At 39.8% G+C, this 16,132-nt stretch overlaps 1 protein-coding gene across 1 annotated transcript in view; it reads right to left on the bottom strand.

Annotated features, from left to right (window-relative positions):
* Positions 1-16,132, bottom strand: part of LOC130926795 (anosmin-1-like) — a 163,446-nt gene that overhangs the window by 63,256 nt on the left and 84,058 nt on the right. The window contains exons 3-4 of the mRNA XM_057852030.1: positions 4,659-4,721; positions 3,144-3,366 (exon numbers count right to left, since the gene is read on the bottom strand). Coding sequence (XP_057708013.1) covers positions 3,144-3,366; positions 4,659-4,721 — 286 coding nt within the window. The remainder of the gene's footprint in view (positions 1-3,143; positions 3,367-4,658; positions 4,722-16,132) is intronic.

The following is a 16,132-nucleotide window of genomic DNA, read 5'->3' as shown; positions in this document are numbered from 1 at the left end:
ACCAATGAGGCATTGGGACCATAACCACATGACTCCATTCTACCAATCAGAGGTAACAATGTTTTTTCTCCACTCGAGGGCACCTATGCTCTTTGTACAGGTGATGTTTCATTCATAGTGTTCTGCTCTGAGTTTGAACTTTTGTGTCATCTTTTCGCCCTAATAAGCTCATGTAATATGTTATAGTACAGTAGAATAATAACAGTTCATATGGATAAAGTTGTGATGAGACAAAAAAATACAATTATTTTTAAAAATTCTGACATTGTAAGCAGTTATTCACAATGTTACTCATTACTTGAGTATTGTTTTCAACGACTACTTTTTACTTGTATTTGAGTAAATTTTTGGATGACTACTTTTACTCAATATTATTTTGAGGTAACGCTATACTTACTTGAGTCAAATTTGGCTACTCTGCCCACATCTGATTGACTATCGTTGGCAGCGATAGACATCCAATCCATTTTAAGTGGGAGGTTTTGCAGCGAATGAACAAATACTCCCAGTTCAAATGGATTGGACGTCTATTAATGATAAACACATTTAAAAAGTTTTAATTTAATTATCAAGATCCACATGATTGCATGTCAAATAATCATATTGTTTTTATTTACGGAGAAGTATCGTGACGGTAATATAAATCCAGGAGGCTTTGACATGTGAAAGATTATGTTGTGTAGACATACCATTTTGTTTGTTTTGAAACCCATGAACCGTTCTGAGTGGGATGGAGCCTTTCCCTGCTGACAATGGACCGGAGGCAAGATAAACCCTGTACTAGTTTTCAGCCGCAGGGCATATGTAAAAAACAGGCATTCACATTCATATTCACGTTTACACCCACAGGCAATTAAGTCATTATTGAACATAACGTGCATTTTATTGGGCGAATGTGGGAGGAAGAAGGAGAAAAAAAACAGTCGAGCTCAGGCAGAGCATGAACCGAGATTTAACCCTGAATCTGAAAACTATCACTGTGCCAAAAGATATACAAAAAGAGTCATTCCAATCATTTCCAACCCCCATAAAGTCAGACAGCATACAGCAGCTAGCATAAATAGGCTTAATATGAAAGTCGGTTTCTTAAAGTACTTAATTGTGCAAATTGTTAATTTCTTAAACGCCCTAAACTGTTTAAAAAAAAAAAGTTTCAAGTCAATTTCACATCTTGAATATTCAAGTTTTGATGGAAAACACACAAAAAAAATAAGTTAATGCAGCCTGCTCAGCATTCTAAGTAAACAGGACTTCTGTTGAGTAGTTTGAACTCAACATCTGCACTTTTATAGGCATCGGGAGTGACGCTCAGTTTACACAACTTATCATTTCAAGTTCAGTTTATTCATTCATCTTCCAAACAGCTTATCCTCTCCTCACGGTGGTCACAGGGGGTGCTGGAGCCTATCCCAGCCAACTATGGGCAGTAGGCAGGGCGCAGTCTGAATTGGTTGCCAGCTAATCACAGGACACTAAGAGATGAACAACCAACAAGCATGCGAACACTCACACCTAGGGACAATTTGGAGTGTTCAATCAGCCTACTAAGCATGTTTTTGATAGGAAACCAAAGTTAAAAAGTGAAAACCCATGCTGGCATGGGGAGACATGCAAACTCCAAACAGGAAGGCTGGATTGAACCCTCAAGCTCAGAACTGTGAGGCAGACGTGATGCCTATCCGGGCGGTCTTTTTTCACTGTTTTGATTTTGTTTTAAAATTAATAATAGAATATGAGGGAATGGAGTTATCATGGTATTTTTATTCTATTTGTTTTGGTTTGTATGATTTTTTATGTGTACTGACTCGGAAGGTGTTGACTTTTTTTTCTCAGGAACGTCAGTCAGTTTCTACAGGGTGATACCACTGATGGGTCAGTCGAGCAACACGATAGCGAACGTTTTACATTTATTGTTACTTAATATTTTTGTTAAGGATGGCGGATGTGTATGTGCATTTTAAAGAATGAAGATGAAGACGCGGTTTTCGAACAGCTAACTGATATCAGTGTATCAACAAACTCCGGGTCACAACACATCGAAAACACAAAAAGATATAGAATGAACAAATACTACAGTGAACCCTCGTTTTTTGGGGTTAATGGGGACCAAAACCCGCCGCAATAAGTGAAAAACAGCGAAGTAGCGCCCCTCCCCCCTAATTTTTTTTTTTTTTCAACATACTTTGAACACAATTTTTTTGTGTGCGTGTGTGTTCAATGTATTTATTCAGATTTAGGATTTGAAAGAGATACATACAATATAAGACATGGTTTTTTTTTTTACTTTTTTCCCCAAAGTATAATTTAAAAAAAAAAAAAAAACATAAATACATATACAGTATATATACTAGGGTATATATATATATATATATATATATATATATATATATATATATATATATATATATATATATATATATATATTAATAAATAGCTTTAAGCACGTGAATGTAATAATTATGATAAGTTTTAACATGTTATGGTCCCACGGAATTATTTTTAAATAAGAATAAAGAAGAAAAAGGCTTGGCTTTATTAAATGCTTCATTATGTGAGTACACACAATGAGTTGCCAGGGCAACTGTTTAACAAGTTAAACGATGATTGACGCATGCAGCGTTTTGAAGTTCACGTCTCCGGTAAGATCAAACCAAAATGTCTGTCAATCATCGTTTTTAATAAGCAGCTCCAGTGCACTGCCTGACCAACGAAGAGCAGGGAGGGAGGGAGGGATGAAGGTAGAGTGAGACTTCATGATCAGCTTGGGATAGCTCATCTGTATTTTTTTTTTTTAACTGAAAAAAAATCCGCGATGGACCCGAAGTAGCGAGGGATCACAGTACACTGATATTTTTCATTTAAAAACGAAGAATGAAATAAGTCATTACTTGTTTTCCGATTTTGGATTTGAAAACGAGAACTGAAATAACAAGTCGCTATCCGTTTTCCCGATTTTGGATTATAAAACAGATATGGAATGAACTAATGATACACGGATAGCTAACCCTCATCTCCCATGACACCATTCAGTTTATTAACTTGCCAAAATGAGTTAACAGTACCCAAAAAAACACATTACTAGAGTCTACTTAAAATATTTAGTTCGCGTGAGTAATCAGAAGTGTTATTTTTTTACAGTGTACCTTTGTAAAGGTTCTTGGGGAGCTGGCAGGTGTGTCCGCAACCATTCGAACAGCATTTCTTGACGGCCGAGCACTCGCCATCCTCCTCGCAGCTCTCCACGCAGGCTGCCGCGAAGCCGCTGGCCTTCTCTGGTGCGGGGCAATCGCCCTGCTTCACGCCCTCGATGGACTTGAGAAACTCGCAGCTGGTTAGGCACTCGTAATGCTTCTTGGGAAAAAGGGGCTGCAGAGTAAGAGGCAAAAACAGTAGAGTCAGTCTCAATGGAGGTGTAAGGGAACAGTTTTTCAGTGTCGTTGGTGAAATTACTGTAGTTTTCGGACTATAAGCCTCTACTTTTTTCCCTCATTTTGAGTCCTGCGGCTTATAGTCCAGTGCGGTTTATTTGTTGATTTATTTGGGTTAATAGATAACACTTTCTTTGACAGCGGTGTCAACAGACATGACATTTTCATGGGCATTAATGACATTTTGAATTATGTCACTATCTCCATTTATGTCCAGCTTGGATCTTTACATCCATTCAAAAGTGAGATAATTTGACGGATTCCACAAAATGACACAAGCATTCATTAATGCTCATGGCAGTGTCATGTCACAATTATGATGGTCTTATTACAGTCTTATGTTGTCACTTTTAAATGAATTGTTACCAAATACCATAACTCACCATTAATGAAACAAGTGGAACAGTAACTGAAGAAATAATTACCACAGAACATGAATTTTGATTGTTATTTACATCTGTAACGCTGCAATGCATTTTAGGAGGCATGTTGCACGACAACAGTGTTGACAGCAGGTGGCAGCAGAGGTTGACTGTCTCCCACAAGGGAGCAGTGACAGCCAAATGGAGCTTCTTGAAGCAATGAAGCTTTGAACCATTTGGCTGCAAAGCTTCATTGCTTCATGGTGTTTCATTTGATCTAATAACAGCCTTATGTGGCTGCTGTCAAATATAGTGTTACCGGTTAATATCTTTTGGTGTAAGTATCCCATAATACAGTGAGGACAGCTGCGGCTTATAGTCCAGTGCGGCCTATCAATGAACAAATGCCGTTTTCATGTCAAATTTGGTGGGTGGCGACTTGTAGTCAGGAGCACTTTGTAGTCTGAAAATTACGGTAATTCATTCACTGCCACTGACAGTGATAGACATCAAATCCATTTTTAGTAGGATGATGAATATTCTGTGATTTCTGATTCCTCACTGAGAATTTTTTTAAATGAGAGACTGACGACTACAGAAATCTATATGAAATATATTGAAATTAATGGCTATTTAGACACAAAAAATAGGATTTAGACCATTTTGAGGTCAACAATGTCTCTTAGCAATTAATCGACAATCAAAATAGTTGTCAAGTCATTTGACAATTAAGTTAATTCGTTAATCCATCAGGGCAGCAGACAAAATGACCCTCCAAAGGAAACCATAACATGATATGACCTGCAACAAATATGAGTTTTAAACCCCTGCTTTTAGGTGTACCAAATAAGGGAATACAACTACACACCTCGCATAGATCCTGGCACTGGTTTTCCTTCAGGTCCCACGATTCCTTGCAGGGCTCCAAGCACTGTAAAAAAGCAAGCGAACAGGTGTCAGCTACATCAAAAGATGTTCGATTCCCCGAGGCCACACACACACGGCTCTCTATCCTACAGATGCCCCGCATACCTTGAAGAGACATAAATAATCTCAATCATAAAGCAAACACGGCCGAGGTAGGTCCATTATTCACAGACAGACACGCCCTGTCTCTTGTAATCTAGTGCTGTTTGGGTTCCTATTGATGTAGCCCCTGACAGATTCCTCCTTCATGCCTTAACAGCATGGGACCCCCACCCCCAGCCCCCAAACTGTCTGCACCTCACTCTGCCACTTCACCTGCTCCTCATTTTCATGTCCAGGCCTGATTCTGTCCATCTGGCACCAGTAGCAAATTCTTCCTCTTTACCAGCGGCTTCATAAACAACACACTTCGCCTTCAAGTTCTTGAGATTCCCACATGGAACACATTGACTAAACATTTGGCGCAGGTGCAGCATCAAATCGGTGTGGCAGCGAGCCATTTTATCAAACATAATGGGATGATGATAGAATTTCAAATTCGGTTGAAAAGTGTTTAATACATCGGTTCACTCCAAATGAATCACATTCAATAAGAGTGATTGTACCCAATAGAAGCTGGCAGATGCAGCCAGAACGGAGGGTGTTCACATGTGACTGAGATAGATGGGGGCGGGGCCTTCGGGGTCTCTGGTGAAATCACAAAAAAATGATGCCAGACTGCATCTGCAAAGCGCCCTGAGCGGCCCAAACCGCAGCGACCGCAGCCAAAGCCGCTCAATGCTCACATGCCTCATTTGACAGCCATAGCGATGTGACACTGGGACATAGCTGTACACATTCTTGATGCATGACACGACGATCGTTTTGCATGGGCTGGAAACATGTTGGCTTTGTTCAAGAAAACGTGCATTTTTTCCTGTGTTGCTGTTGGATGAGGCCAATCCGGCGTAAAATCGTATCTGGGATGTGCCCAAGCTGAAGGGTACACTTGAAACTTATTGATGGCAAATGTATTAAACGTTACACCAGATGCCACTTAATTATCGACAGTCTTTCAATTCATCTGAATAAATCTACGATCTCCGTTCGGAATTGCATCGTGTTAGCGCTGACAACGACCACATTCCTGGCAATCCTATCTTAGCTAACATGCCTTGTGGTCATGTAGCTAGAAATCCCGAAAAGTTGGAAAATGAGTTGATAATGTAGTAAATTGGAAGCAAGGGTGTATGTTTGGTCTCAACATTGGTAGGGACGTTATAACGGCATAACCTGCATGCACACTGCATGCACTCTGCATGCACACACAACAGATTGGGTGAACAAAGGTCAGGACAATACAGTGGGGCAAATAAGTATTTATTCAACCACCAATTGTGCAAGGTCTCCTACTTGAAAAGATTAGAGAGGCCTGTAACTGTCAACATGGGTAAACCTCAACCATGAGAGACAGAATGTGGAGGAAAAAAACAGAAAATCACATTGTTTGGTTTTTAAATAATTTATTTCCAAATTACAGTGGAAAACTAGGCCTGCAAGCAGGACTGAACGGGCCATCGCAATCTAGCGCAACTCGGACATCATGCAACTCGGACAGTGTGCAGGTCAGGGTGGTGGCAGTTCGGCCTCTCTAATAATCTCATATGAACCTAACATGCTCGAAAGTCGCCTCTTTACATTCACACACCTAAGAAATAAAAACCCCTATTGGGGAGACTACTACAAAAAAGGAGCGAATAAAGGGTCGTCACTGCAACAGACAGAGACATGTGGACATGGGTCGTAAAATAAGTATTTCAAAAGGTCTTGAAACTACAATGACCAACCTGAAAAGAACTGGACATATATTAGAAAAATGAGTGACTTTCTATTGCCACTAGTTGGCGCTGTAGGGTTGATGCAAATGACCCCTACAGGACCCTTCAGAGTATGACTCAACAATCACGAGATGTTTGGCGCAGATATGTTGTAGAAGTTATGACTGTTCAAAACTTGTGGTGAGACGAAATGGCTTCAGTCATTTTTACTTCTCCTGTTGGCTTCAACCAAACCTCAGTATTTTTCATCAGGCACCTGAACACATGTCTTATGGCTCCCCTGATGCAGGTTTCAGGTGAATATATTTTTTTCCTTGGAGGAGGAGCCTGTTTAGTAAAAAAAGGCATTTCCTGTTCCCACTAGGGGGCGCTAGGCCTAATGGGTAATGTTTCAATGCACTCGTGTTAAGGGTGGGATCCCGCACATACATGCCAGATATGAAAAAGATTGAACCCTGTGTCAAGGAGCTATTAGTCTTTTACTGAATTTGTCATTTTGCCGAAAAAATGGCCGAATTTGGCAAAAAGCCCAGGTCAGACCCAATAATGAAAACGCACCATTTTGAAATTTTTTAGATCTCCTATGTCTCCTGAATAGTCTAACCAATTTTGAAGATGATCCAACTAACTCCCTCTGTGACGAGGTCTCAAATGTGCACCTTTTTAATTGATAAAAATTTCACATTCGATCCAAAATACCCGATTTCCTGTTGGGTTTGGAATATAGGTTCAAGAGACTTTTTGGAGCAGTTTTGCCAAAGGTATCGACTCCCCAAATTTCATTGCTCTACGTTAAAAAAACCTAATAGGAAAAGCCTTTTTGAAAAATTCAAGGGGGCGCCACTGAGCCATTTTGTTACATTTTTTTGTAACGTTGCAAGATTATCGAAATCCATGCGAAGCCGCATGTATGTGCAAAATTTTGTGAGTTTTTGTGCATGTTCAGGCCTCCAAATGTAAACTATACTACAAATGGATAAAAATTTCACATTTGATCCAAAATACCTGATTTTCTGTTGGATTTGGAAAATGGGTGCAAGAGACTTTTTGGTACAGTTTTGCATAAGGTATGGACTCCCCAAATTTCATTGCTTTACGTTGAAAAAACCCAATAGGAAAGGCCTGTTTTAAAACTCCTTTCTGTCGCCACTAGTTGGCACAGTAGAGTTGATGCAAATGACCCTTACAAGGCCCTTCAGGGTATGACTATCAACAAGCACGGGAAGTTAGGCGCAGATATGTTGTATATCTGCTGAGTTATGACTGTTCAAAGTTTTTTGCGAGACAAATTGTTGACGGTCATTTTCACTTTCCTGTTTGGTCCCCTCCGCTTCAACGAAACCTAAACATTTTTCATCAGGCACCTGAACACAGGTCTTAAGGCTCCCCTGATGCCGGTTTGAGGTCAACAGATTTTTTTCCCTTGGAAGAGGAATCTGTCTCGTAAAAAAAGGCATTTCCTGTTCTCACTAGGGGGCGCTAGGCCTAATGGGTAATATTTCAATGCACTCGTGTTAAGGGTGGGATAATGCACATACATGCCACATATGAAAAAGATTGAAAGTTGTGTCAAGGAACTATTAGTCATTTACTGAATTTGTCATTTTGCCGAAAAAATGGCCGACTTTGGCACCACGCCCAGGTCAGACCCGTGAATGAAAACGCACCATTTTAAAAACTTAAGATCTCATATGTCTCCTGAACAGTCTCACCAATTTTGAAGATGATCCAACTAACTCCCTCGGCGAAAAGGTCTCAAATTTGCACCCTTTAAATCGATAAAAATTTCATATTCAATCCAAAATAACTGATTTCCTGTTGGGTTTGGAATATGGGTGTGAATGTTTTTTTGGAGCAGTTTTGGACAAGGTATAGACTCCCCAAATTTCGTTGCTCTACGCTGACAGACCCTAATGTTATAGGCCAATTTTAAAATTTCAAGGGAGCGCCACTGAGCGATTTTGTTACATTTTTTTGCAACGTTGCAAAATTATCGAAATTTATCATTTTCCGCACGTATGTGCAAATTTTGGTGACTTTTCGTGCATGTTCAGGCCTCCAAATTGGCCGTTTTCATTTGCCCTGAAAAAAAAAAAAAAAAAAAAAATCCTTTGCAAAACAATAGGGCCTTCGCACGCTTAGTGCTTGGGCCCTAAAAAGCATTTGGTCACCTACAAACAAGCAAGATTTTTGGCTGTCAAAGAGGTCTAACCTCTTCTAACGAGGTCTAACGAGGCTCCACTCGTTACCTGTATTAATGGCACCTGTTTTAACTCATTATCGGTATAAAAGACACCTGTCCGTAAACCTCAGTCAGTCACACTCCAAACTCTACTATGGCCAAGACCAAAGAGCCGTCGAAGGACACCAGAGACAAAATTGTAGCCCTGCACCAGGCTGGGAAGACTGAATCTGCAAAAGGTAAAACGCTTGGTGTAAAGAAATCAACTGTGGGAGCGATTATTAGAAAATGGAAAACATACAAGACCACTGATAATCTCCCTCGATCTGGGCTCCATGCAAGATCTCACCCCGTGGCGTCAAAATGATAACAAGAACGGTGAGCAAAAATCCCAGAACCACACGGGGGACCTAGTGAATAACCTACAGAGAGCTGGGACCACAGTAACAATGGCTACTATCAGTAACTCAATGTGCCGCCAGGGACTCAAATCCTGCACTGCCAGATGTGTCCCCCTGCTGAAGTCAGTACACGTCCAGGCCCGTCTGCGGTTCGCTAGAGAGCATTTGGATGATCCAGAAGAGGACTGGGAGAATGTGTTATGGTCAGATAAAACTAAAATAGAACTTTTTGGTAGAAACACAGGTTCTCGTGTTTGGAGGAGAAAGAATACTGATTTGCATCCGAAGAACACCATACCCACTGTGAAGCATGGGGGTGGAAACATCATGCTTTGGGGCTGTTTTTCTGCAAAGGGACCAGGATGACTGATCTGTGAAAAGAAAAGAATGAATGGGGCCATGTATCAAGAGATTTTGAGTGAAAATCTCCTTCCATCAGCAAGGGCATTGAAGATGAGACGTGACTGGTTCTTTCAGCATGACAATGATCCCAAACACACAGCCAGGGCAACAAAGGAGTGGCTTCATAAGAAGCATTTCAAGGTCCTGGAGTGGCCTAACCATTCTCCAGATCTCAACCCCATAGAAAATCGGTGGAGGGAGTTGAAAGTCCGTGTTACCCAACGGCAGCCCCAAAACATCACTACTCTAGAGGAGATCTGCATGGATGAATGGGCCAAAATACCAGCAAAAGTGTGTAGAAACCTTGTGAAGAGTTATAGAAAACGTTTGGCCTCCGTTACTGCAAACAAAGGGTACATAACAAAGTATTGAGATAAATTTTTGGTATTGACCAAATACTTACTTTCCACCATGATTTGCAAATAAATTCTTTAAAAATCAAACGTGATTTTCAGTTTTTTTTTTTTTCCACATTCTGTCTCTCATGGTTGAGGTTTACCCATGTTGACAATTACAGGCCTCTCTAATATTTTCAAGTGGGAGAACTTGCACAATTAGTAGCTGACTAAATACTTATTTGCCCCACTGTATGGAAACATAATCTAAATTGCCTATATAACCGAAGCCATTATGTAATGTAAATAAGTTTGCTAAAAAGTTGGTAGGGACAATTTGAGCGTCCTGAAAGGTTGGTAGTGTTATGTCCCTACCTTCCCTATGCAAACATACGCCCTTGAGTGCAAGATGTGGTTATTAATGCACTGAGAAAAAAAAAAAAACTAATATGACAGATCGTCCTGGGGATCTCTCGTAGGTAGAGGATGATAGCTTCTGGAAATGACCAGAGATGCTTAGGAATCTGTAGAAATGTTTTTTGTGAGATCGTAAAATCCCATCGATACACATCCATTTCATTTAAAATGAAACCACTGGCTGTTAATGCTCGTCTTTCAATGCCATTGGCGGCTATAGACGTCCAATCCATTTCTACGAATGAACAAATGCTCATTCGCCCCTCCGAGTCGAAATGGATTTGCATCAAGCGGTGTCATTGCATCCAATGAGTTCAATCAGTCCCCTTCAAAGTGTTCATTATCTCATTAGGCAATATTCTGATTTTGCCGGTGAAAAGTTTACTAGCTTTTGATGAAGTTACACAGCGCGGGTGTATGATGAAACATAAATCTGGCTTCTGGAGGAACCCGACGCGAGCCCACGCCTGTCAGCTCTTGGTTCCGCTCGACACCATGCTCTCTGCGGGCCAAGTGGTGGGTGTTTCACAGATGCTTTTTCAATCCACCGAGGGTTTTTATCAGCGACCTCATGACAGTGTAGATATATACAGTATAGTCTTCTTTATAATTATTTAGTACTTGCAGTCTAATTCAAAAGGACCAATAAGAGGGGATGTTAGCACCAAAGCCAACAGCTGTCTAAGTCTGTTCGATTAAATGATTTTGAACCGAAATGTTTCTGGTTAAAACAATATTTAAAACGCTCAAATCGGTAAGTTTTTCAAAACCGCACCATTTTGGTTAATCGAAGATGTCGTGGTTTCCTCTGCATTTGCGCTTCCTTCCTTAAACAACAAGAACGACAACAACCATAGCTACTGGCGCATGTGCTACTTTTGCCCTGCCAACTTTGGACACAAATTGCATAACGGCATGATGCACTTCAAGTTTTATGTGTAGAAGGATTGGAGTAGATTGTCAAATTGAACATGAAGCCTTGAAACGTTCAACACTTCCTAATTTACTTCATTTGCACACTTTCATGTACAACACAACAACAGACAGACAGTAATATAGCGCCACGTCTGGCTAATAATTTGCACTATACCACAAGTATGAAAGTATATGTGTGTACGTGTGTTTGTGTCTGTCCCTCTGTCTCGTTTTCCAGTCAAGATTGCTGCTACTAGATTACAGTAACTAAAAGCATGCCATGTTGTTTTTTGTTTTAATACAATAACATATTTTGGCAAAATGCATGGATCTACATTTGAAAATTGAATCTATATGCACATTGTTAATTGGCCCATTAATGTGTTTGACCTGATGTCTTTTGTAAAGATGAGGTGCTCATAAACGTAAGGGATAATTCTGTTTGTTACCTTCGCTGGGGTGCATATGTGTGCTTGTTTAGACAAGGTGATTGCCACCTTGCATATTGTTATTATTGAGTGACAGTTTTCCACTCATCATTCAGTTATGTAAGTAAGACCAGAGAAAAATGTGACATCACATCACCCTGAGCCTGGCTGCCTACTTACTTCACCTAACTGACTTGATTGACTGGCTGGCTAGCTAGTTGGCAGACTGACTTGCTGAAAGACTATTTGGTTTACAGACTGACTGACTACCACCTTTTTTCATGTTTGATTTTGTTTCAAACAGTATATGAACTTTGTTCTTTCATTATCCCTTTAATTAACAACAGAGCTGGAGTCTGTTGTATAAATAAAATGCACTTAATCCCAAAGGCTTGTTCTGTGTGAAAATTCACTAGCACTTTCAGTTCTAATTAAGAACAAAAATAAGTTTGGCAATGCCAATGTATTTCTGGATTATTTTGTTGCTTTTTAGCCCTTAATTTTTTTTTTTTTAAAATATATACATTTTTTTTAGAAATTAAAGACCCGATCCTTTTCACCCGATTCCGATCCTCCAAAAAATGGCCCGATCGGCCCGATTTCCGATCACTTGATCGGATAGGGGACGTCCCTACTTTATTTGTCATTATTTTTAATTATGCCAAGAAATGATGATCGATATCGTAAAATCATGTTGAGAGAAAATAATCATGATTACCTTGCAAAATTGAACAGCCTTACTGCTGTCTTACCACAAATTTATGCGATACCAACATACAAGAGTCATTTGGTTCCGCAAATGGTACCTTAACTGTTATATCATCTAGTGGCTCATAACACCAAATATGCCACACCCTCATGGATCAAAAAATAGACGTAACCTCGCAAGGAAGGCACAGGACACTGCCGGTAAAACGTCCACAAGCTTAAACCCTGAAAATCCCTCCAACAAATCACTGAACACACGCACGTAAGCCCAAGGATAAGGCTCATTTACTCATTGAAAGGTCTTGTAAGCACCAGCTGAATGCATTCCTTTGGCCTTTTTTTTTCTGCAGGATGAATCTCTTTTTGGCTCTTCACAATCGCAGCCATACAAGTGAAAATAGATTCATCATTACCTCGACATACTTGCGTGCCAAGTAGCATGAATTAATGCAATGTGATCCTCCCCTGTCCCATTTTTAAAAGAAATGTCTCGCTTAGTTCTCAGTTAAAAAAGCCTAATTAGAACCAAGACCAAACTGTATGCTGTTATTCAGTGTGGTTTTTAATGAGAAAGTCTCACAGGGTTTGGCTTGAATGACCGTTTCAGTGCCATTAACGTCAATAGTCGTCTGAACCATTTCCATTGGGAGGGGCTGGCCGCGAATCATCGAAAAGCCTGGTGTGACCCCAAGCTTATAAAGCACCTGTACTTCCTGCCATTTCCAATTTGTTTTTCAGATTCATTCATATTCAAAAATTGCTCGTGTCTTCTACCACCCTAAAATGTAAGATTTTGAAACGTGTTTACATTGTACGGTGATATAGCGGTTAGCATGTCTGCCATAGATGTGATTGTCTTTTTTATGTGTCTTGGACTTTGGTGACGACCAACCCAGGGGTGCACACAAGCTCTTTGGACCATGAGTAAATACAGATTATGCCAAAACATGGTTTTAACTGACTTGAATACAGACTCAAAAACTCTCATAAGCATGATTCACGCATGACAGGGTGACAGTGCTGTTTTTTCTTCAACGAAAGATATTTTCATGACGATGATGTCACGATGACGCGCTGAAAACGTGCCTTGGGAGACTACAACATAACGAGATGGATGCCAGTTGTCATCTGACGACACGAGAACGAGATGAAAATTTGCCAAAGTTTCCGTCATAAATTCATAATGTATGATATTTTTCTTATTGTTTGTTGTAGTAAGAACGCATTTAGCAGTGTTTGGTTGTGTCACTCATGTGACGTGCTGCGCCCCCCCCCCTCCCCGCCCTACTCACGTGTGCCCATTCCATGCTCCTTTTGTAAAACGTGTCAGGTGCTACTTGGTAAGTTTTGTTGTCTTATCTTGGCTATGCCATGTTGCTTTAGCATTTAAAGGTCTGTGCTGAGTGATCATCACACACTAAACTAACTTGTAGCGTTAGCATAGCGCTCGCGTTAGCATTAGCATTTTGCGTGGTGACTTGGTGTCTTCTTAAACTCTTGGAAAACATTTTACATACAGTTTGTGGCATCCAGGTGAGTTAAATTAATTGAAAATAATGTACTGTTTTCCTGCTGAGTGCATATTACCATCATGAAAATGGTGATGTCCTTGCAGACTGTACAGTTATGTGCTCGTCCGTCATGTTCATTTGAAATTGTTGGAAACCTTTAATATATTTAATTATTTATTCATGGACTAAAACTTTTGAAGCTCATAGATGAAAACATTTTGAGAATGGTCGACTAAAACTAGGCGAAATTCGTCGGAGTTTTAGTTGACTAAAACTAGACGAAAACGAACACATTTTGAAATGACTAAAATATCACTAAGACTAATAAGTATTTTCGTCCAAAAGACTAAGACTGAGACGAAAATCAAATTGGTTGCCAAACACAACACTGTTGGGTGCAATTAGACACACTCGGGTAGAGAAAATTTCGTTGCCAAGATTAGCGATCAGGCAGCATAGAATAGGATGTCATCATATCCAAACTTACAAGTCCTTCACATAATACTGGGTTGTACACCTCATATTGCTGATTTGTGTATGCTCTACCCCACCTAATCACATCTCTTTCTGAATGTCAACCCCTCTTTTTTCTCCTCGGTCATCAGGCCCCCCACATGGGGTCAACCGGAAATACAATTAGCTAACAATAGAACTACTATATTCATAGTTAGTCTAAGCGTTGAATGTATTTCTTGTTGTTTTTTGTTCTTCTCTTCTGACTCTCTCTCCTTTTCTATTTTCCTTTATGTCCCCCCCATAACTCCTTCCTGCTCGCTGTTTTCTCCTAATAAACTAAACACAATTAATAATCACAATGGGATTATATCATACTCCCATGTGATACAATTAAACAGTTCAGACCAATGGGACACTAAGATTCCCATTCGCCGTGTCAAGCAGCTGAACAGGACAGGGTGAAAAAAAAAAAAAAAACTGAGAAAAAAAAAACTCTCATATGAGCATACCGTAGGGCATGAGTGATGAAAACAACAACAAAAAAAAGGAATCATATATCCACAGTAAGACCCACACTCCAAAAACTATTCAAGTGTCCGGGGGCGGGCTCAAAGGGTCATTGACTTTGTTTTTCTTCTTTTTGCTGAGGACACCAACTAAAATTGCCCCTCCACTGTTATTTGTGGACAGCTCAGAATTCAATTTGTCTGTTTTTTTTTAAGGGATCCACACATAGAAAGACTTGTAGTTCTTAAAAGATAAAGGTTGTGATGAGTTAAAATAATTTGATATTGAAACCCCTCTTGATTTTTTCGTTTTTATAAATTAATAAAAATACTTTAACTAGTAGGTCGCCATTGTTGTTGATTTCGCGGGGCGGTGACGTCACATGGTTACACCTCCGGGCTTCCAGAGTATGACTCTAGCGACAAACATGTCATCTGTTCAACCCTTTCAATTTGACCCGAGAGGATCATTAATGAGCATGACAGCACTGTCGATGTTTCACAAAACGAGCAGCAAAAGCAAAATGAACAGGGAAGACAGGATGAGACGTGACGAGAGTAGGGGAAAAAAACGGTGTTCTGCCAAAATATGCTACACTGGCGAAATGTCTTCAAGAGGCGAATTTGACCCCCAGAGTACTACCGTGCGCTTTCAGCTTGTTTTGTTTAGATGCATACGACAGAAGATACTTAAGATGCCTTAAAAAAAATACTTAAACGTAGTAACATCAAATAAGGGTAGTTTAAATACACTACTTGTCTAATGTGGTCAACTGATAAACAAACTGCTTTAAAGCTACCACAAGAAAACACTATGCTTAAAAGTAGAGGGAAACACATGCAAAAAGTATTTTGAGGCAAAGAAAAGGTAATAAAATACTAAATAAAAACACAAATAGTAAGAAGTACTCCCCGCTTTTAACTGATGAGTGCATGTGTTGGAAGTCTCGCCGCGTAGAAGGAATTGCGAAACACCGGTAATGTTTGTCTAGCGACAGTGACAATGTACGTTATAATTCCGAGCGTCCATAAAACATGGCGCCCTCCATAGGTCAAAACGTGTACTAAGTATTATAGATTTTTAAATCAATGGCAATATTTTATGTGTTTCTAATACCGGTAACATATTTTAGGAGGAAGTCTTTAAGTCCAAGGTTCCCTATAAGACTGTTGATACTCAGGTCTTGATTTTTGATTATTTTAATTGCAGACTTGTTGGACGCAACGTTGCACGGCTCACCAAACATTAACTTTTAAGTTTTAATTAATGCAGGGTAACACACAAAAAACTCCTTAACAATCCCGTAAAACCAAGAGTGATGGAAGAAAAATATTTT

The sequence above is a fragment of the Corythoichthys intestinalis genome, chromosome 12 (assembly GCF_030265065.1).
Source record: "Corythoichthys intestinalis isolate RoL2023-P3 chromosome 12, ASM3026506v1, whole genome shotgun sequence".
Taxonomy (NCBI): domain Eukaryota; kingdom Metazoa; phylum Chordata; class Actinopteri; order Syngnathiformes; family Syngnathidae; genus Corythoichthys; species Corythoichthys intestinalis.
This window is presented reverse-complemented; position numbering and strand designations above follow the sequence as displayed.